Source organism: Pteropus alecto, unplaced genomic scaffold (genome assembly GCF_000325575.1).
Source record: "Pteropus alecto unplaced genomic scaffold, ASM32557v1 scaffold79, whole genome shotgun sequence".
Classification (NCBI taxonomy): Eukaryota; Metazoa; Chordata; class Mammalia; order Chiroptera; family Pteropodidae; genus Pteropus; species Pteropus alecto.
This window is the reverse complement of record NW_006494612.1, coordinates 4113939-4137622: the sequence shown is the minus strand read 5'-3', so window position 1 is coordinate 4137622 and position 23684 is coordinate 4113939. Positions and strand designations below refer to the sequence as shown.

The window sequence follows — 23684 nt, the reverse complement described above, 5'->3', positions numbered from 1 at the left end:
TTAGTTGGATGATAAAAATCTTATTACTCTGTGTTAGTTGACACTAAGGCAGTGTATTAAGTCTTTATGTCTTATGAAGAACTGGTGACATTGTCTTAGAAATTCAGGTTAATCTTAGGTATACCTGTTAGATGATCTCTTGATTGAACCTAATTGATGGGTCCCAACAGAAAATTAGTCTTCTAATTTTATCAGTGGAAGTTAGAACTGAAATGAATGGAGAAAATAAGGCATGCAAAGTTCGTATCTTTGCGGGGTCCCATAACTTCTTAATAGTCAAGCTGAATCTAGTGCTCTTTCCATCTTCCCCCCAAGCCACTTTCTTTTACTTCTAGTCTCTGCTTAGTAGGTGGCTTGTTCCAGAGATTCATATAATACAAAGTAAGGAGTGTGTTTATCGTCCAGTTTTCTGCTTTGTAGAAGAAAAGTGTAATTACATATCATTCGATTTTTCTTGTTGTGATGATCATGGTCATCAAGAGAGATATTAAAGATTAAAAGGTTTTAGGGCAATTTAATGCTATAAAAAGTCAGTATGAAAAATTTATTAATAGAAGTTAAGTCTAATTAGGGAATAATAAGGTAAACTTATTATGTAGTTACTTAATATGAAAATATTGACAAGCAGATGAAACCATATTCTTCATATTATTTCTTAGAAAGGAAGTTAACCTTTGACTCGAGGGTTTTTTTTAGCCAGACTTAATTTACTGTGATCATTTTTTGATATTTAAATGTCACTATCCTTTTATTTATTTAAATACAGCATTACAGTTGACCCTTGAACAGTACGGGATTGGAGCACCTATCCTGCTCAGTCTAAAATTCAAGTATGACTTTTGACTCTATAGTCAGCCTTTGGCATCTGCAGATCAAATGGAAAACAGTATTTTCGATCTGTGGTTGGGAAACTGCAGGTGGGAATGTAAAAATACTGTTTTCAATCCGCAGTTTGTTGAATCTGTGGATGTGAAACCAGGGGTTACAAAAAAAAATCCATGTATAAATGGACCTGTGCAGTTTAAACCTATGTTGTTCAAGTGTCAACAGTATATGGTTTCATTCTCATATTGGTGCCTAGTGTACTGCATGGCTCATAGTAGGTGCTCAATAAAATAAATATATTGGACAAAATATATTTTATTTAAAAAGTACGTGGGGTGTAATTTATGGGACAAAATAAGATAAAAATTTCCTCTTTCTGAAAATACAGAGTAGTTCATATTTTAAGTTCAAAATGGGATAGATTTTGTTTTTACAGCATCGTGCTTATTTTTATTAAAACAAAACTTTTCCTTTTAGGGGGCAACAGTAGCAGAAATTAAGAAACAGTATCGTTTGCTGTCACTTAAATATCATCCAGATAAAGGAGGTGATGAAGTTATGTTCATGAGGATAGCAAAAGCTTATGCAGCGTAAGTATAGAATCCATTACACATTTTTAAGAAGTAGTAAAGATAGTTTTCTATTCAAATAAAATACTGAGTAAAATAGGTGTCATACACTTTTATTAAATACTGACCTCATATCTTGAGTCTGTCATTTATAGAATTACCTGGCAACCCTAAAGCAGTAATCTAACTAAACCTTAATTTTAAGTAACTTAGAGTAGTGCTTTTGCCATATGAAGTTGGTTAAATTAAGCAGTAAGTGATATGTTGAGCTATTTCCTAAACACCCTGATTAGAAGAGTTATACTTATATCTGTTTTCATTCCTAGGCTTTTTATTAGGCTAGATCTATTTTTCCTGTTTTGGCAATATAACTTATCTCATTTAAACTCTTTAAAGACCAGTTTAATTTTTGGGAAACAGGGTAGAGTATATAAAATTAAAAGCAGGTTATTCCTTGAGTGTTAACTATTACAAGAGATAAAAGTTAGCTGGTACCTTTAGGACCCATGATAGATGTATCTCCACACAGCTCTTTTGTTGAATTAAAGAGTAAAGTACAGACAAGATGTCTGTTTTTCAAGGACTCAGTGATATATAATTTTGTGGGTCAATTTTAAGAATATAAGTAAATAGGATACTCAGGTATAACAGTGAATGGGAAGTGGCATGTAAATGACAGAAGTTTGAGAAATATTGTCATACTCATTTTTGCGCTTAATAAAAGCATATTGACTATCTCCTCTCTCCACTTTTCTTGTGGACTACTTGTTACCCATGTGAATATTATTCTGTAATAAAGCAGTCCCTTCAGGAGCTTCTGCAGTGCGTACTTCATTTTCTTTTCTGCACAGCAGATGTCCTCCAAATTGCTGTCTTTCAGATGATGTCACTTTTTCCCTTTTTTAAAATTGTGTCTCCTTTAAGCATTTACTTTTCTTGCATAGCATTGCAGTGCCTTAGTTGCTGTCTTCAGGTAATTTAAGAAAAACTGAAGATTTCCAGAGGATATCAGATAGCCAAGATTATTTAATTAGTAGTTTTAATTTTAGGGCTTTTGGCACAGTTATTTTTTTCCCTTCATTCTTTAGATATTGTAACATTTTCAAGTTCTCAGGTTACTGGAAATCTGACTCTTTATGACATATAGTCACTATTTGAAAAAGTACAGAAGAATAATACATAGCCTTTGGTTTTGATTGAGGTATAGAATGTTTTGTATGTAAAATGTTGATGGTCTCTTAGACAAATGAAGAAGTAAATGATTATGGGACCCAGACTTTGATTTCTTGCAACTTGTGCAAGTACAGCTAAATTAAAGGTGTGCATTTTACTAAATATAAGTTCTAACTGATCGCATTGAAGCTCCCATCTTCTGTATATGTCTAGCAGTCTGAGTATAACTGAAGCAACTTTTGGAATGCAGTTATAGGCTTTGATATACAAAATTTTTTAGAATTTGTATTGGTTATTTAGGATATTTTCTCTTCCCTTATTTGCCCATTCTGATAAACTAGCTGGGTCATTCCTATCTCTTCACACCAGATTTTAACTTAAAGGAAAGGAGGTCTGAGGAGCTAGATCAACTATTGAATTCTCTGGTTTAGTCGTCTGGATATAGTTGGGATTTGGCTTTCAGGTGTAAAACCTATCTTTAAGATACTTTATAACAAGTGAGCAGCAGAGCTGTTACCTTAAAGCTATTTTAATTTTTAAAAACTTGTTTTTATGTGTTTGTGCACCTGAACATGGAATTTAGCTCTACAAAGCTCACTCATATAATTAAGTGAGAGCATTCTCAAGATCAGACTTTATAATCTGAGGTCCCTGAAATTGTGTACAGAATTTATGTGTGTCTATGAATGTGTGTTTTTTCCAGAGCAAAAGAGACATAGATTTTATTAGATTCATAGTTGGATTTATGATACAACCTCCTGCTCCCAAAGTTAAGGGATAAAATCATGTTTAGGAAACTTGATACTCATTGAATTTTTAATAATTAGCATCATTGGTCTTGTTTAAGTTGTTTTATGTGAATTAACAAATCACATAGCTTTTAAGTACTTTAAGTCTTAGGAATGGTATTATACTAAAACACTAATAAAAAAAAATCAGTTGTGTTTTTACTCTGACTTCTAAAAGTTGATTCCTTTAATTTGATTGAGTATCCAGCATTGTGCCTGTCACACAGCAATTGTACAAGCTGGTTTAATGAATGAGTTAATGGATTGTAATCAAGTGTGTCAAGTGTTTCTATAATGTGAGCTGTGCTTTATTTTGCAAAATTTGAAGGTATTGTAGAGAGAGCAGAGCAGTTTATTGTGCTGCCATCAACAGAAAGGCAAAAGGGGACGGAGGTATTCATTTGGGGGAGAAGAATCTTATTAGAAGACAAAATATTGAGGGAAACCATAGCTTAAGCTCTGGGAGGGGTGGACAATTGTATAGGTAAACCAGGGCAGAATTTTTTGAGAAACATCCTTATTTGGATGTTTTCCTTAGCAGAAAAGGATCTTAGCACCACTTCTTATTAACTTGCAATTTCTCTAATAATGCTTTACATTGACTCTTGTATTTTACTGTGGCCTTAGTTCAAATTGTATAAGTAGAGATAAAATTAAATAAGGATTAAGATGTCAAGGTACTTATTTTCGAAAATGACCAAATGATAAGTTTAAAAATATTTTCAAATTGTCGAAAAGTTTTGCTATTTTATAAATATAAAGGTACTTCTGCATTCTGTCAACCTGGAACTTGGTTGAATAGAACCTTTATTGTATCTTAAATGCATGTGTTTGGGGAAATAGAAATGTCTAAAATTAGATTTGGACATAAACAATCTTTTGCCAACTGCTGTACAAGAATGCCTTCCTTATTAAATTATTGGTTATTTTTTGTGTGTGTGTCTGCCTTGTCTCCTTAACAACATTGTAAAAAGTTTTTGCAGGAATTAAAATTTTCTTTTAATGTTTTCTTAACATTTATTCTGAGACCTGGAATAAAACCACTCTTTCTTCGTTCCTTGAGCCATTGCCCAAGTCAGGGGTTATGTTTATATTTAGGTTTTTGGTTTTTGTTTTTTTGTTTTCTTTTGTTTTTGTTTTTAAATCACTCTCTCACTTTCATATTGGCCTGGGTTAGAAAGCTGTTGCTTTAACAGGTCTTTTCCTAGTCCTTTTGGCAGTTGGTTTAGGAGAAAACTGATCTCAGCACAATGCAAATGACCTTTTCCACAGCAATGGAGTTTTATAGGTGTTTTTCTTTTTTTTCTTTGAGAATGTGGTGCCAATTTTGGAGGGATTATTATCACTAATTTCGTATTAGGTTTATGTTTAGGAAGTAGATATATATCATTCTTAAGTATGAACATGCTCATTGAAGAACTTTTGGAAAATGTATGAGCGTATAAGAAAGAAAAGATTACCTGTAATCTTCTCTGCTTTCTCAGGAAATGTGTTAGTCTTTAAAGTTTCATCTCAGTTTCTACTGGCTAAACTTGAGGACCCAAAGGCCAACCAGGAATTTGTATCAAGGCTAATTAATAGTTGGCATTTTCTGTTAATGCAGAATTCCTTTCTCCCCTCTCCCGGCTTTTTTTCTAATTTCAGAGAGGCTTTTCTTGATTCTCTGAAATTAACATCTTTAAGAAATGAGTTTGTTGGTTAATGGAGATTGTATATATGAGTATGTATTTTTAAAATGGGGCTTTATAATTGTTAAACTTTGTTCTTTTGGTGCTAGTTTAACTGATGAAGAGTCTCGAAAAAATTGGGAAGAGTTTGGAAATCCAGATGGACCTCAAGGTGTGGTAAATTATTAAAAAGTACTGGGGATATGATGTTTATTATGAAAATGTTGACTAAATTGAAAAGAATATTTAGATTTTCTTAGTTTATGAATAGGAAAATTACAACCACATGGAGTTAAAGCAGTTTTGTAAATTGAGTTCCCTTTAATTTTTACATATTTTTTTTTCTAGAGACTAGCTTGGAAAATAGAACTTTGATTTGATGAGAAGAATAGTCACTGTCATTCATCATTTCATAGAAGTTGATAAAAATTGGATAGAAAAAAATCTGTTTTTCTTTGCTGACTTTAAACATTTTTTTATATATTTATAGTGTTTATATAAACTCAGTAAATATAAAAGAATTTAGGTTTTCTAGGAAGAAGGAATTCATTTACTTAGTTTGAGGTTTTTTCTTTTTTCCTCCTGGAAAAATTTAGTTTCAGATATAAATGATATCCATTAACTTTTGTGTAATGGGAACACACATAATAAGATGATTTTTCTCAAAAAACTTTTCCAGGGGGTGGGGGACAGAATTTTGAGCTATAAAGAAATAAAACAAAGTAGAGACTTTTCAGAAATATTCTTCCTATTTTAGCCACAAGCTTTGGAATTGCCCTGCCAGCTTGGATAGTTGACCAGAAAAACTCAATTTTGGTGAGTGCATTTAATAAGACACGTTATAATGTGTTTGATATATCTTGTTAATATGAAGAGAGCTATTCAATAGAATAGTGGTATGCTGTTTTTAATTTAACTATGTATTGTGAAACAACATAAGGGAGAAAAGAATTGGTTCCTATTAACTAGGCTGCTGATTTGGGGTAGTGTATTCTAAATGTAGTTTTAAAATCTTAGAATTGTGACAGTTTTCTTTTGAAGACAGTTTCAAATTGGATTCTACCCTTGGTTTGGGAAATTACTGTTTTTTATGGTACCTACATTTATCCTCCTAAGTAGTGTTCAAAATTTAAATTATCCTTCATTTCACATTTACCCAGACTAAATTAATTTTTATGTATGCTAATTAATGGTATATGTTCCATACAGTACTTCCAGAGGCAGTAGGATATTAGACTTTAATAAATTATAAAATTTGAAACATTAGAAATTATTTTAACCTATTGTTAAGAAATATGTGATTTTCTACTGTTTTGAAAATAATTAGGAGCTATCTTTGAATCAATAAAAAATAAAATCTGTGTAGTTTATAAGTTGTTTTGAAATGGCTATTTAATGTTATAGCAGATTAATGTTATCTTCAAAGGTATATGGTTGCTGTATATAAATGTGTTGATCATGCTTAGGGGCACTCTGGGAGTACTAGAGAAGAGAAAGATAGTTAGCTACCAGAATTGAGATCAAGCAGTAGGAGAAAAATCTAAGACCAGCCGACTTCAAACAGAAAATTATGAAGTTGGCTCCCTCATATTTAGGCAAAGGAACCAGGCAGGGTTCTATCATTTATTTCCAAGGCACCAGCCACTAGCCAGGATGGTTTTTTGTTTTGTTTGTTTGTTTGTTTTTTATTTTGGAACTATTTTATTTAAATAACTAAAAACAATTAGATGTTCAGAAGCAGCATACAATGAAAAAACATCAAATCAGTTACTTTATCATGTATTCCCTTCACAACACACAACGAAAGCAAAAAAAAAAAAGGGCTTTCTGCTTTAAGGGAAAAGTCAGAAAAATAGGCCAATATATTTTTCATCTCCATAATAACATGAACAGCTACAAGAAATCTAATTGTAATAAGAGAAATTGGATGTTGGCTTGCACATATCAAATGTGGATATACAAGTATTTGCTTGGCTGGTGTTATCTATAGAGCAAATTAAAAGGTAATTTATTATGGTATAAAAAGAGCATAGGTTCTAGAGCTGGAATGTCAATTCTGGCTCCATTATGTGACCTGGACAAGCCATGTAACCTAGATATGCTGTGGTTTCTCTATCTGCAAAAGAAAAATAATAATGGTACCTTCCTTGTAGAGTTTGAAAATAGGATTAAATAAAATAATACATGAGGAGTGCTTTTTATAGTGCCTCCTCCATGTAAGCCTCAAGATAATGTTCGTGGCTGTTATAATTTGCCTTATGAGGCTATGTTCTTTTTTTCTTTGCAATTCTAGGTTTTACTTGTATATGGATTGGCATTCATGGTTATCCTTCCTGTTGTTGTGGTAAGTTCTAGCTCTTTTTAATAACAATTTTTTTTTTTTTTTGGAAAGGGAATTGATGGCATACTTTAGAGTTTCCCTATGAGATTATAATTTGTATTAGAATATAATCCATTGATCCTTGAATTTTTAAGAATCTTTTTTTATATAAATTTATTTAAATTAGTTTCAAGTATACAGTAAATGGTTAGACATCTATATTGTTCATAAAATGATTCCCTCAATTGCTTAAGTATCTTATATTCAGCTATACGTCAGAGATCTTCTAAAGGTGGCATCACTTGAGAGTATTAAGTCTCTCTTCTCCCAATCCAAAAGTTACCCACAGCTGAGATAATACAGATGTATTTAAATGAGTTTAAAATGAAAGTCTTCCTTCACCACCCCTCTCAACTCTCTCTCTGTCAGAGATAACCAATCACTGCTAAGTTTGTTTTCCTTTTCAAATATTTTTCTATGCATAATATATATATAAACATTTTTTTTTAAAAATATGATCTTAACTATATTGTTCTGTGAGTTTTTTTGCTTCATATATTAGGGGCACAATGTATAGAGTAACCTTATTTTTAAAAACATATGTGTAGTACCTCAGTATAGAGATACCAGAAAGTTTATGATTTACCGTTTGTTGCTTTTATGACTTGGTGGTATTCTTTCTGGTCTTATAGTACCTGAGCCTATTTGTGAAGTTAATAATTTACCTGTCTCGCCTTCTTCATAGGATTATTGTATAAGGATCTAGTTGTATGGAATGTTAATGAAAGTTGTATATCAAATGTAAAATTGCTCCTACACTTATTTATCAAATGTTTATTGTAGAAATACTATGTGTTAAGAACCAGCTTGTTGCTTATAGTAATGGGTGGTTTTATTCCTGTTTGTCTTCAAATAATTTCTAGCTGAAACTTAATCATATATATGTAGTGAGTAGGTTGGTGCTTAGGCATCAGGCAATGTAAATATTGGCTAAATAAATCATTAGAAATATGTAACAAAGGCATTTGATCTAAAGCTTAGGTATTATTGGTTTATGAACATTTCGAAAATTTGACTGTAAACATTTTGCATCAAACAACATTTTTATTACAGTTTTTGTGCTTTTTTTCTTGTTTAATTTTATTTGTGTTTTAGGGCTCTTGGTGGTATCGCTCAATACGCTACAGTGGAGATCAAATTCTAATACGTACAACACAGATTTATACATATTTTGTTTATAAAACGCGAAATATGGATATGAAACGTAAGTAAATTTAAGTACCTGTGACATTAAATTCTTTTCTGTGTCATTTATGTGGGGTTGATATACATTCAGCTGGAGAAATTCCATTTTACAGTTTTACAGATAATCAGTTTATATAACTAAATCTAGGGGAAACACCCTTTATCACATTTTTCGATATGTATTTCTGTTATTCTCATTTACTCAGCTATGTGTGTATGTATTTTTTCAGAAATTATATGGTAAAGCTTCATGTGGACTAATTTTTCTTGAGTATTTGTGTGCCAGGCATTGCTAGGGACTATACATGTTTTAACTCATTTAATCTTTGCCAGGCTCCCATAAGTGCTGTTTTTAAGCACATTTTATAGATGAGGAAACTGAATCCAAGGATATATAGTAAGTGATAGAGCCAGGATCTCATTGAACCCAGGCAATCTGGTTTCTGAGCCATAACCAGGACATTATACTGTATTTATTATAGTAAAATAAGTGGAGTTCCTAGGTGTGTGTTGAAAGAAAACTGCTGGAATATTTCATTGCCAGAATTTTATTTCAAAATTTCTTAAGGAAAAAAAAAAAGAAGTATCATCTTAAATACTTTCTTTGCTCCCATAAAACTAACTGTAAATTTTATCCCTGGAATATATAGTATTGCCATTCTTAAATTAAAAAAAAAAAAAGATATGTGTTAAATTGTGATTCACTGGAGAATGCATCTTTTTTCTAAACTTAAATGGACTTTTCTGTATTTTGGATTTGCCAATTTTACTAACTTTCTTGGTGACCAGAAAGAGACTCCTCAGGATCATGGCTGTGTTAATAGATCTTATATTTCTGAGGCATGAGCACATCTTTATTTCTGAGGAACAAGTGAATGTTACCTTCCCTTATGCACATGTCACTTTTTTTTATGCTGGATTGAAATATTAATATAGAACTTATTCCCTTATGAAAATGTTTCATGTTTATAATCTGCTTTAATGTGTTTTTTGCATCAGCAATCTTGATTACTGTTTTATTTCTGAAGGTGGTACTTAGCCTTATACAATTCTATTAAAAAAAATATCGTTTAGCTGCTAAGCTTGGTTATATATCCTTGGTTACTTTAGCACTGGCACCATCTAAATAGCTGTCTTAGGAACAGTTTTTTTTTTTTAAAACATTTGAAGGTAATAATAGTAATAGCTCACACATATTACTGTGTGTCAGGCACATATGAAGAAACAGGCCCATGGAGAGTTGAAGACTATTGTCTAGGTCATTTAGCCAGTAAGCGAAAATTCCGGGGTCTACACACTTAATTGCTATAACTATCCTGCTTTTTGTGAATACATTGCATGTATTTTTCTGCTGTAAGGTGAGATTAATTACTATAGTGCCAGTCATTAAAGAGCTTGTATAGGCTAACAAGAGTAATGCTAATACATATGGCTGCAAATTATGTGTATTTCAAGAACAGTAGTCCCACAAAAACCTCCAGGGTTCCATAATAAAAATTTCTATAAATGACAGTGTGTTTTAGTTTACTCAGGGCTCCAAGCAGTCATGAAGAAACCTAAAACTGTTTTTAACTATTTCTCAGCCATATTTAAGCATAGAGCCCCCTTTTTTCACGTAGCATTTATTAATATCACATGGAATATTTAATGCTCTATAGAAAGTTTCTGTAGACCACATGCTTAGGTCTAGAAACAGATGCTATTTGAAGTGATTTTAATGTATTCAGTTGCTTTGGGGCCCTTAATTTGATATTTATTTCTATTCACTTGTGATAATGTTGCCCATGTTCTAAAAAGTGAGACTTTTTTTAATGAGATAAATTAATACTTGCTAGTAGTAGAGTTCAGATGATTTTTAAGCATTGTGTGTGATTGGAAAACTGCCTTGCTATAAGATTAATGAAGTTATCATAGGAAGAGAAATTAATAGGTGAGCAAATATATTTATTTATCCTCATATTTCTTTTGTTTTCTTAGGTCTTATTATGGTGTTGGCTGGAGCCTCTGAATTTGACCCTCAGTATAATAAAGATGCCACAAGCAGACCAACAGATAATATTCTAATACCTCAGGTTAGGCCTACCTCTGAAATTCCTTGATAAGCATTTAATTATTAAAATTAATGCTTTTTTAAGTGTGTATTTTTGAATAATTATTTTATTTATTCTAGCTAATCAGAGAAATTGGCAGCATTAATTTAAAGAAGAATGAGCCTCCACTTACCTGCCCATATAGCCTGAAGGCCAGAGTTCTTTTACTGTCTCATCTTGCTAGAATGAAAATTCCTGAGACCCTTGAAGAAGGTATCTGTGACTCTACTATCTGCAGAGTTTTAGTGGTACAAAAGCAGTGGATTTAATTATACCTTATGGTGCAGTGTTTTTGTCACTGTTCTTTTTTGTTCAGATAATTGCTCAAGGACCTTTTAAAAAGAAATCTATACGCTGCTTAATTATTTCACAAATACTTTGAAGGTATGAGGAAGTCAGATGTTTTGGTAAATGTTAAAATTTAGTATTTCAAAGTGAATACTCTATGAGAAATATTTACTCATTTTCAGATTATATAGTAATTCTTAATTACTTTAAAAAGGATTTTGTAAGCTTTTTGGGAGGGGAGAAAAAATGAATCTCACAACAGATATCTCCATCAATTCTTTTACTCCACCACAATTACCCTTCAGCAACGGTTACCAAGGAGTCCATGAAACCATCTATTCTAGTTAAATGAAAAGTAGTAGATTGGGACAACAGTGTTTCCAGGGATGTCATGAATTTGAGTGTCATCTCTTCTTCATTTGCATTGTTTCAATTAAAGTTTTAAAAGAAAGTTATTTTAGGGACTAAATATTCTTTCTGAATGAAATTTCTCTTATCTCTTTTAAGCCAGTAATGTAGTCAAGGCAAATTGATGCTCAATGATTGTTGATAGGACAGGGTACATATTATGATGGAATGAAGGAGCACTGTTTAGGCATTGTTAATTAGAGTTGCAAATTAACGAGTAATTCTGTTCCTAATGTTCTGTACAGATGCGAACCATCTTTATTTTTATCAGTTATCTAAGAAATAGGAAATAAATTTTTTTTAGGTTGAGTATTAACCCAATGGATGATCTTAATGATTAAGTATTAAATGCAGTATAAATGAAAGAGTTGCTCTCTGTCCCTCATCCCCCACCCCTCTTCTCTAAATTTAGTTAACAGTCTCAGTTATAGTCTTTGGATTTATCTGTAATTATACTCATAGAAATTTAGGTACACACAAAAATTTTAAAAGTTTTTGAATATAATATTAAGTTTAAGATTAGACTTTCTTAAAAAAAGGGGGGAGGTAATAAAGCCCAACACCATAATACTAAAAATTTGCCTGTGATACATCTAATCTGAGCTAGAGTTTGCTGACTGATTTTTGACATAGTGCTGCTGAGGAGACACTATTGGGTTCAACCTGTAAAATTCTGAGGTCATGTGAGATATTTGTAAGACAAATTTAGTACTTGTCTTAGACTACAGTTGATAAAGATGTTTTATCTTTAAAAGTGGAATTTGTTTCAGGTTTTTTTTTATTGTTTCACAGATCAGCAATTTATGCTGAAAAAATGCCCTGCCCTACTTCAAGAAATGGTTAATGTAATCTGCCAGTTAATAATAATGGCTCGGAGCCGTGAAGGTGAGGAAGAAACATGATTAATTATGTTGTACTTTTTCTTGCAAGCATATGCAGATTACACTTCATAGTTTTAAGATTTATGGTACTTAATATATTTCTGTCTATAAGTTGAATCAGCTTTCCCAGTTTTGTCCATGTTTTTTCTTATTTCTTTCCTTATATTTTCCATTATGTAAAGTGTTTATCACAACTTATTATGTTTTGAATTTAATTTTTTCGTGTTTTATTGTTCGCAAAGATTTAAAATATCCTTTTCCTTCCTCTGAATATTTTTAGATTTGGGTTATTCCTGCATTTTAACAATGAGTTTGAAATAATTCTTTAAGTGATGTAATGAAGATTCATTCATTCATTTGACATGTAGTGTTTTTTTTGCCTAAAGGGAAAAAGAATGAGAGAGTTTATGGTCAGTAAGGGAAAGGGAGACTCTTAAAAAAGGAGATGGTGGTTGTGGTTTGTTCTCAGGGATGATTTCAGTTCTTGGCGTGGTGTCATTATGTTCTTGATACTGATATGTCCAACAATTCACTGTTTTTGGAGGTGATGCAAAGAATTTTCCTATTAAATCAGGTGGTTGTTGCTGGATAATGAGCACTTTTTTTGTGTATATTTTGTATTTTATCCAATAACTTTTAAAGGAAAATCAACACTGAGATTTTAGAATTTGAGGGGTTCAGGATATTCACGTGAATCTTATTTTTGTGATGAATTGTATACTCCTGAGCATATAAAAAGTCCAGCTCTGTTTTTTCTTTTTCTCCTATTCTTTCTAAGAAAGGGAGTTCCGTGCTCCAACTTTGGCATCCCTAGAAAACTGCATGAAGCTTTCCCAGATGGCTGTGCAAGGCCTTCAGCAGTTTAAGTCTCCCCTTCTACAGCTCCCACACATTGAAGAGGACAATCTTAGAAGGGTTTCTAATCATAAAAAGGTAATTGTTCACTACTTTAATATCAGTTTTAAGCAATTTGTCATATCACTTGAAGAAAACATGAATGAAAGTTTTCTAGAAAGGGTTACTGTGAATTTTTTTTTTTTTTTTGATTTAGAATGTCTTAAACATTTCTAAAACTATCCCTCAAGTGTTTCCATTAATGTTTTCTTGATTAGGTAGCTGTTTTACAATATCTTACTACTGTAAGTGATTTTACTACTTCAGAGGTCAATGCACTTTAACAGCTAACACTTTTTTCCTTATGTTACTAAAAATAAATGTACTCAGTAAAAATGCACTGTATACTTTCTAGTCGTTTTATTTGTAAGTTAAATGGTGGGCAGTGGTTTATTAGTTTAGTATGAACAGAATAAGTATTCAAAAATAAGTAGATCAAATAAAGAAAATTCTACTTTAGAAACAGTTATAGTAAAGGCATGACAGTGAATCTTAAGACATAGCAAAAATATGTATAAATGAAAACTTTGAGGAAATATGAGAAAAAAATGAAGGAAATTATTGGTAGATTTTAAACATTATTTTTTATATATTAGGCAAAGCAGGCAGAAGATAGACATTAGATTTGATAGTATACTAAAGTAGAACTAATAAGTGTATACTAGAAATTTGTGTCAGAGTTCTCTTTTCAGGTAATTGTATTACTCTTATAAATTTGATCATATTTTAAGTCATAGTTAAAATTTTGAGCATCCAAAAGTGAGCATTTCACATGCCTCATGATCTAATCTCTGATGTAAAAATTAATAACTATCACCAAATACCTGGAAATTAAAGAACACTCTCCTCCTAAGTATCCATTTAGCTGAGATGGATAGTATTGCAATAATGGACAGTTATATTTAGAAAATAACAAAATTGAGAATATTCCATAGTAAAACCGTTAGGGTGCACATGTACTTGGACATAAATTCATACTCTTAAAGGTTTTTATCATTAAAATAGAAAATAGAGGTCAGCAAACTGAGCACATCAAATGACATTAGTTTTTGCTTGGGTCAGGATTCTATATGAATACTGTTTTTTTCCCTATAACTACTTCTAAGTTTAAAAAACAACCATGTATTAACTGTGTAAATAAAAAATCCTAAATTTAAAGTTTTTTGGAGAAAAAGGCCATGAAATGCTATAAAGTTGTATTTTCTGCTTTGAAATTATCATCTTAACATTTTTCCAAAAATGTTTTGGGATTTGTTTTAGTAAACATGCTAGTAATTTTCCTTTTATGAATAAAAAGTTTTATTACTTTAGGATTTATTTTCCTTTCTCTCTTTTTAAATTCAGTACAAAATTAAGACGATACAGGATTTGGTGAGTTTAAAAGAATCAGATCGTCACAATCTGCTGCATTTCCTTGAAGATGAAAAATATGAAGAGGTTATGGCAGTCCTTGGGAGTTTCCCATATGTGACTATGGACATAAAATCACAAGGTAAGTGGGAGGTTTTCCTATGGAGCATTGCTTCCCTTTTGACAGATTGGCTCTTGTATGTTTAGCGCAAGGTTCTCAAAACACTTCATTTAATAACATACCTTGTAATTAGATTTTTCAGAACTATAGTTTATCTATCAGATATACTGTGATGGGAAATGATGTATATTTAATAGTTGTGAGGACACTGATAGAGCCCTGCTTTTATTATCCTTATAAGAGAATTAAGTTTGAGGACTCTTCTGTTTTGTAGTTCAGCTTTCAGGAATATCTAACTTTTCAAAGCATGAAAGAATTCCAGATATAATAAAAGACATTTAAGATATAGCTGTTGTTAGTGTGGAAGACAAAGCTGTTTAGTTCTAAAATTAATTTAAAAAACCCAACCTATTTACGTTAATTAAGCCTTAAAAATTACTATATTCTCTATCACATTTCATTTGTTTTTCTTGACTTACCTTTATCTAGTGAAAAAAGAGATTATTTTTCTGCCTAATTGTTTTTTGAGTTTCCATTTTAATAGCTGAATAATATCATAGAATGGTTACAGAATTGGAGATTAACTGCTCCATTCCTTCATTGTGGCATTGCTCTGAGCTCTAACATTTACTGAGTTACTTTGTGGTAAGATTCTTGTGGGACCAAGATACAAAGATGCATTAGGAATGTTTTCTGTCTTTAAAGGGTTTATAGTCTAGTTGAACATAAACCTAGGATTAAAAACACAGAAGCATAGGCGAGTGTTAAGTGAATGACAGAGTTGTACATTTTCTCATTCAACAAATATTGCATGCCATTTATTCTCCTGGGTTCTGAGGAAGCAGTGGTGAGTAGGACAAAGCCTCTGCCTTATTGAATATGCATTCTAATTGGAATCATAATTGGAATTAGAAAGACTGGGGTGTTTGAGAAAGGAAGGTAAAGTGCAATTTGGTTGGAGTGTAAGAAATGTGTAGTGAAAGCTGTGGCTGCTTTGGTGGGGAACTGGGATTTCTTAGTGAGTCCACAGGTTTAAATATTAAAACTATTAATCTCAAAGCTTCACTTAAGAACATAACTAATTTAATCAGAAACTATTTAAATATCTAGTTTGGGACTGAAGATATACCATTTGATATAATCAAGGGTATTAAAATGTACATGCTGCTTAGAAAAATGAATGTTGGAGTGATTTTGATGTAAGAATATTCAGTCTCACTTCAGAACATTATGTGTTTCAATCCATAGCATTTTTTATTGACAGTTTATTATTTTACATTTTTACAGTGCTGTCCAAATGTGTAATATGAGTAATATAGTTTATGGAGGAAGAGTAGAAGAATTATAGAAGCAGGAAAGGGTCATCTGCATGATCCAGTGCTGGAAATGGTGGATCTCTTTTCCCACATCAGTAGAGACTATATAGAATCCCCTATAGGCTTTTCTTTACTTTAAAGCATCAAATGACAGACATTGTTATAGCTGTTAGTTCACATGCAGTGCTCACGCACATACAGCTTTGCAGTGTTGATGAATATATAGTCCAGATTTGATGATTTATGATAATGGAGACTTCTAGGGTGAAGAAAGGATGTTGTACCTTTTTTTGATGCCCAGCTGTTGTGCCTTGCAACCAGTAATAGAGGATATTATCAGTTATAAATTGTTGGAGGCCATTCTCTTCCAACTGATAGTATATTAGTGCAGACCAGAACAATGTGCTAATCTAAATCTGTGTAAACTAAACGTGACAAATTTAGAAAAACCTGTAAGCAGAAATACATAGTGAAGAAAATGCTTATAGATAAAATCGGTAGAAAAAATGTATTATATCTACATTTGAATGGAAGATATGTTTGACACGTTATATTAATTTTACTCATTAAACTTAATGTTAATTTATTTTAGTGTTATTAGTTTTAATGTTTATTTTATTATTAGATTTTTGGGAGTTTGTGTGGCAGACATGGTTTTAAAATAAACAATTGCAAAAATATATTTTAAATATAAAAATATTTTTAAGTACTTGCCTTAAAAAATCTCTTTAGTGTGGCTTAGAAGACTAGTTTTAATTATTTTATTCTGACAGGCAGGCATTAATCATACAGATAAAATCTTGTGAATATAAAGGTTTGTACAGCTTAATAGAGTGACAGAAGCCTATTTTTATATCGCTAGGAGAGAAAACTATGACATGGTAATCCTCACATTATACTGCGTTTTAAAAAAACCTGGGTTTGAAACTTGGCAGTGCCATTAAAGCCATTATGTGACCTCGTGAATCTCAGTTTCTCCTTTAAGTAGAAATAATAATTCTTCATAGAGCGAGTTTAAAGATTAAATGAATACATTGTTGAAGGCATTTCCTGGAGAGCCTTATACAGAATAGACAGTCAGTAAATTATTTTTTACTGAGTAAGTTTAAAAGATAATATGTCTGAAATGCTAAAGTACCAAATTGATTTGGATAAGTCATTTTGCTGTTTATGTTGACAAAGAACTTGATTTGTATTTTCTACTCAATTTTTTTTTTAATTTTTTACAGTATTGGATGATGAAGACAGCAACAACATAACAGTCGGATCCCTAGTTACAGTGTTGGTTAAATTGACACGGCAAACAATGGCAGTAAGAAATCTATTTGTATTTTTATGCTTTAAGTTATATGTTAAGGTTTTTGTATTTATTTTCTTATTTTAAGTTATACATTCTTAAGTCGAAACTATTGAGTAACAAAATCTAATTTTGCAAGTTCTGTTAGCTGTCTCGAAATTTTAAATTAATATTCATAGTTTTTCACACTAGTTTTCACACACAAAAAAACCTTGGAAAATAGATTAATTCTTCATGTGGTGATTTGTTAATTCCCTATAAAACATTTTAATAATAGGGTAATGTGGATATAGTTCTTAAACTTTAAAGTGCTATACAGAGATTATTATCAATTATTGTTGATAATTTTATCACCTGCTCCTTTTCAGTCAATTCTTTAGAGAATTTACTCTCTATTTTAAATTATTTTTATTTTTTATTTAAAAATTTAAAAATTATAATGAAAATAACTTTTTTTAATAATTATGTGAAAAATTTGTGCCACCTGAGAAAAAATTGAGGCAATGCAAGAAAGTATAGGAAGAAATGGACATCATTAATCCTACCATTCTGATGCTCACCCCTTTAGATAGCCTCATGCATGAATATCCGTAGCGTTAAATGGTATTTTTATCATATTCTCTTTCTCACTGACCTCCCCCAGGAAACCATTTGTCAGCCCCTGATGACCAGAATTCAGTCTTGTGTATATCCTTTCATATCTTTCTCCAAGCTCGTATTTACTGTCTGGACCTTTATAGTGCATATATGTATATGCGCACACAAACGCGCGCACGCACATGTGTACTTTTCTCATTCTTTTTTATTAAATCCGATCATATTATATATGTTTCCTGCATCTAGTTTGTCTCAGTTGATATTACACATTTATAATACTTCCCAAATTACAACTCTAGTTGTAACTCGTGTTTAATAGACTGGTATTTCAACTCAGTTTTTTCAACTAGTGGTAGATTTTAGCCTGTTCTGCTCTGAAGTCTGTGAGCATCTGCAGAAGATATATGCTGCATTAAACTCCATGTCTAAAACCTCTAGTAGGAAAACCATATTTTATAGTAGGATATATCAAATCAAAGATACTGATTTTATGGTAGCAAGTGGTAAGGAAGCATTTGTGTCACAGACTGGATGAGAGTTGCTTCCTAGGAGAAGAGGAAACGCTAAGCCAGTGGCCATGATTGGGTTTAGAATCCAAATTTATACTACTCACATGTTTTTGGGTTCCCAGCTTGAGAAATGAGCAAAAAATTGGCCTTGGGTTGTTGACAGACGACAGTCTGGGGGAATTGGTAGGAGAATAAACAAAACTGCCCTGGAGGAAGGGAAATGATCGAGTATTTATCATCCGGTTCTTGTATAAGTTTTTATCATCCAGCTCTTGTATGAACTATATCTTAGAGTAATTAAGTATTAAGAACTCAATAATAAATGAAGAAACGAAGCACGGATGATAGAATTAGACTAGGGGTTGGCAAAGTTTTTCTGTAAAGGTCTAGTTAGTAAATATTTTAGGTGTTGCAGGCTGTATATTCTCTGTAGCAACTACTGAACTCACAAACAGGCGTGGTTGTGTTCCAATAAAACTTTAAAAGTAGGCAGTGGACCATAGTTTGTTGATCCCTGAATTAGGCTACTAGTATAGATTCTTCCTGGAATATAAGTCCTAAATAATAGCCTCTGTACTGAATAGAAACAGTATATGGTGGTGGATATGTCTTAAGGATATGTGGATTTTCTTGGTGTTCCACTTAGTTACAGATCCGATGAACAGTATCACTGACAATAATGAATAAACTAATATTGGTCTTTTGAAGTTTTAATATTAGAAAATAATGTAAAATTTCAACCTCTCATAACATTATGTCATGTCTGATTACTATTAGAAGTGAAAATTTAAACTGAAATATTTTTGACTTTATAATGCGTTTACATATCTTAAGTCATTGCATTTATAAATTTAAGTACTCTGTACTCTATATTCAAGACAGACATGAGATATTTCAGAAGGTAACTTCTGAAGTATTTAGTAATTGCTAAATTGGCACACATTCATCATTTACTGATTACTTAGCTTCTTGTCCCCTCTCATTGCCCCTCCTCCATTGTCACCAGTTTTAAAACTTACTGGTAATACATTTTCAAAGATTGCTTTGCTTATCTGAAAGATAAATACAGGTTGACAGACCTAATGTTTTTCTTCTCACTACCTCTAGGAAGTATTTGAAAAGGAGCAGTCCATTTGTGTTGCAGAAGAACAGCTGGCAGAAGATGGGGTAAAACTCAAGTTTTATTACCTCTCTTTCTTGATGATAGAAATGTTCTGTTTAGTTCTCTGACTGATTTATTTATGTTGTTACGGGAGAATAATTCAGTTTATGAAAACATTTAGTTTAGCCATTTCCATCTAAAAATTACTGTGACTCCTGAATGAAACTATTGCTGTAACTTCTGAGTGTGTATATGTGTTGTGATTTACAGCTGGGTGATATTAACAAGAACAGGACAAAAGGAGGATGGCAACAGAAGAGTAAAGGACCCAAGAAAACTGCTAAATCAAAAAAAAAGAAACCTGTAAAAAAAAAACCTACCCCAGTGCCCTTACCACAATCAAAGCAACAGAAACAAAAGCAGGCAAATGGAGTCATTGGGAGTGTAAGTTTACTGTTCTTATTATATAGTTATCTTTATCGAGATGTAACGTGCACTAAAATGTTCAAATCTTATGTACACAGCTTCTGAGGTTGTACATATGTAATGTTCCTGCGCTGCCGAGATCAAGATAAAAAGCCCTACCAGCACCCTAGAGGCTGCTTTGTGTCCCTTTTCAGTCAGTGATTCCTCTCTCCACCTCCACTCCTTTTTTTTAATTTGTTTTGCCTATCCTTAAATTTCATATAAATGAAATTATGTTTCATTCAACATCATGTCTGTGACATTCATCTGTATTGTACATAGCAGTCCATTTGTGTGTGTGTGTGTGTGTGTGTATGTGTGTGTGTGTGTGTGTGTGAGATCCCACTGTATGAATATACCACAGTTTACCTGTTTTGTGGTTGGTGAACATTTGGGTTGTTTCTAGTTTTTTGCCTATTTTGAATAAAGATGCTGTGCTTATTCTCATGTGTGTCATTCTGTGGACATTAATTTTTCTTAGGTATGAACCTAGCAGTGAATTGCTGGGTAATAAAATAGGTGTATTTTTAACTCGTTGAAAGAGCCCGTTTTCCATAGTTGTACCATTTTATGTTCCTACTGGCAAAATATGAGTCCAGTTGATCCATATCCTCACCAATACTTGGTTTTACCAGTCTTTTTATTTTAGTCACTGTGATGGATCTGTTGTATCTCTGTGTGGTTTTTATTTGTATTTACCTGATAACTAATACTGGACACCTTTTTATATGCTTACTGGTCATTTGGATATCCTCTTTTTTTTACTGGGGACGTTTGTTTTCTTATGGATTTGTAGGATTCCTTTATGTATTCTGGATATGAGTCATTTTTACTCTTAATGGTAGCTTTTGATGGTTCCTAATTTTAATGAAGTCTGTTTTATCAATTTTTATATGGTTTGTGCTTTTGTGTCCTGTTTAAGACATCCCTGCCTATTCCAAGAACACAAAGACAAGATAGTTTTCTGTTTTCTTATAGCAGTATTATCGTTTTACTTGTTATATTTAGCACCACGATACATCTTGAATTAATTTTTGTGAGTAGTGTGAGATAGGATTTATGGGCCACTTATTCTGGCATCATTTATTGAAAAGATCTTCCTTTCCTCTGAAGTGCAGTGGTGATTTGTTGTAAAACAAGTGACTATAACTGTATATCGCAGATCTGTTTATGGACTGTACTCCATTTCATTGGTTATTTTATTCTTTTGCCAATACCACACTGTCTTAATTATGGTGGCTTTATGTTATGTATTGCAATATGGTAGTATAGTTCTCAAACTCTTATTTCACGTCTTCAAAGTTGTCTTGACTATGTTAGATCCGTTGCATTTCTAGCTAATTTTTGGAATAAGCTTGACAATTTCCACCAAAAAAAGCTGCTGGAATTTAGACTGGTATTGCATTGAATCTATGGTTCAATATGGGGGGAATTCATATGTTACCAATGCTGAGTCTTTTTATTCATAATCATGGTTTATCTTTATTAATTGTATCTTCCTTAATTTTTCTAAGCAGTTTTTTGTAATTTCCAGTGGCAGAGGCATGGCACATCTTTCATTAGATTTACTCCTGTGTATTTGATGCTTTCTAGTGCTATTGCAAATAACATTAAAATAATTTATTCTGCAATGTTTATTGCTGGTGTATAGAAATACGGTTACTTTCTAAATATTGATCTTGTATCAAGGAGTCTTAATGAATTGACAGTAACTAACCATTTGTGCAAATGTTAAATAGACTTTCTACATACACGATTATGCCATCTGGGAATAAAGACAGTTTTATTATTATTTTTTAATCTTTCTGCTCTTTCTTCTTCTGCCTTACTATACTGGCTAGAACTTTCTGTGTAATGTTGATTAGGAGTGAAGATGGTGGTCACCCTTGTCTTGTTGATCTCAGGGAGAAAGCAAACATTATTTCACTATTCAGTATGATGTTAGTTAGCTATAGGGTTTTTGTGGATAGTCTTTATCAGGTTAAGGAAGTGTTTCCTTCTAATGTTGAGAATTTTTATCATGAACAGGTACTGAATTTTATTAAATACTTTTCCTCTATCTGTTAAGATGATTGTATGATTTTTATTCTTTCTGTTAATGTGAATTATATTGATAAATTAAAATTTTTTAAACAATCATTGCATTCCTGGAATAAATCTCATTTGGTCGTAATGTAGTATTCTTTTTTATATTTATTTGGATTTGATAATATTTTGTTTAGGATTCCTGCGTTTGTGTTTATGAGAGATTATTGGTTTGTCATTCTCTCTTGTGTAATGTCCTTGCCATGTTTTATATTGAGTTTATGCTGGCCTCATTAAACAAGTTAGGAAATAGTCTCTCTTTCTCCTGGAAGAATGTATATAAGATTGAGTTTGTTTCTCATTTGGAAAAACTATCTAGAGAAGCCATCTGGGCTTAGAGTTTTAAAAAGGAGTTTAGTTATAGAGTTCTTTTTAACATATTTTTTTCTTATACCAGTTTTCATAATTGTGTTTTTCAAAGAATTTGCCCATTTCCTCTTGAGTTACCAAATTTATTGACATAAAGCTATTCGTAATATCCTTTATTTTAATGTCTTTTAGATTTGTAGTTATGTCTCTTTTATTTCTAGTATTGCTAATTTGTATTCTGTCTCTTTTTTTCCTTGGGTCTGTCAGTCTTGCCTAATAACATTTATCAATTTTATTAATCTTTTCAAAGAACCAGTTTTTGTTTGGATTTCCCTTTGGTATATCTGCTTTTTCTTTCATTGATTTCTGGTCTTTGCATTTAATTTGCTGTTCTTTTTCTTGCATCTTGAAATGAACTAGTAAGTATACTGTCTGAGATATTGGCTTTCCTTACTGCATTGTACTCTGTCAGTTATGGAAGATAAACTATGAAGAATGACTAAAATAACTAACATTAGACAAATAAGCCAAATGTTAAAGTCTTTAGTCTGACTTCCACATATTTATAAATAAGAATGTTTATAATTCTTTAAAATTCTATATGAAAAGTGAAATTATAATCTTGAGCCAGATTAAATATGGCAATAAGTTACCTTCAGGAACTCAATAATATATTCACTGAGATACTTAGAACTTTTTTGTTTACTTTTTCCTTTTAGGAAACTGCAGTAAAGGAAGATGAAGAAGAAGTTTCTGACAAAGGCAGTGATTCGGAAGAAGAAGAAACCAATAGAGACTCCCAAAGTGAAAAAGAAGATGGTAGTGACAGAGACTCAGATAGAGAGCAAGATGAAAAGCAAAACAAAGATGATGAAGCAGTAAGACTTATAGGTTCAAATAATTGGAATTATACTTCTGATGATAGTTTTGGGTTTTATTATTGTTTATTTGTTTGCTTGTCAGTTTACTACCAGTATATTTTATAATCTTGTATTGCTTTTTAAGAATATTTTCAAGGGATAGTGGTCAGAATTATAAAGAAAAATAGTTCCTAACAAGGATTGGAAGTCCTAATTTTCTTAAATCTTAAATTGCTAGGTGAATGAAGGCCTAGGTCTGAGGTGAAGTCAGTTTGGTGTCTTAAGGCAATTTTCAGTGTTGGAGATGACCCTGGAAATATGAGTAAGGAAAGGTGGGTTATGCAATAGGTAGCAGTTACTTGGAAGAGTCTCAGAAATTCCATGTAATGTTTAGGGGTAAGGAAACATTACTGTGAATAAGAATGTCAAAAGGTTGGTTAAGGGAAGAGCTGACATTTACAAAATGCCACCTTGTTTCAAGAGGTATATAATACATTAAGTAAAGGGGATCTCTAAGTAATTAAG

The 23684-nt window shown here is 31.9% G+C and overlaps 1 protein-coding gene across 1 annotated transcript in view; it reads left to right on the top strand.

The window, feature by feature from the left end:
• The window catches only part of SEC63 (SEC63 homolog, protein translocation regulator), a 55890-nt gene that overhangs the window by 21634 nt on the left and 10572 nt on the right, over positions 1–23684 (top strand). The window contains exons 4-17 of the mRNA XM_006926050.2: positions 1303–1415; positions 5133–5194; positions 5780–5838; positions 7316–7366; positions 8498–8606; positions 10565–10659; positions 10758–10890; positions 12166–12258; positions 13033–13187; positions 14493–14640; positions 17165–17247; positions 19446–19505; positions 19711–19884; positions 23019–23177. Coding sequence (XP_006926112.1) covers positions 1303–1415; positions 5133–5194; positions 5780–5838; positions 7316–7366; positions 8498–8606; positions 10565–10659; positions 10758–10890; positions 12166–12258; positions 13033–13187; positions 14493–14640; positions 17165–17247; positions 19446–19505; positions 19711–19884; positions 23019–23177 — 1494 coding nt within the window. The remainder of the gene's footprint in view (positions 1–1302; positions 1416–5132; positions 5195–5779; positions 5839–7315; positions 7367–8497; positions 8607–10564; positions 10660–10757; positions 10891–12165; positions 12259–13032; positions 13188–14492; positions 14641–17164; positions 17248–19445; positions 19506–19710; positions 19885–23018; positions 23178–23684) is intronic.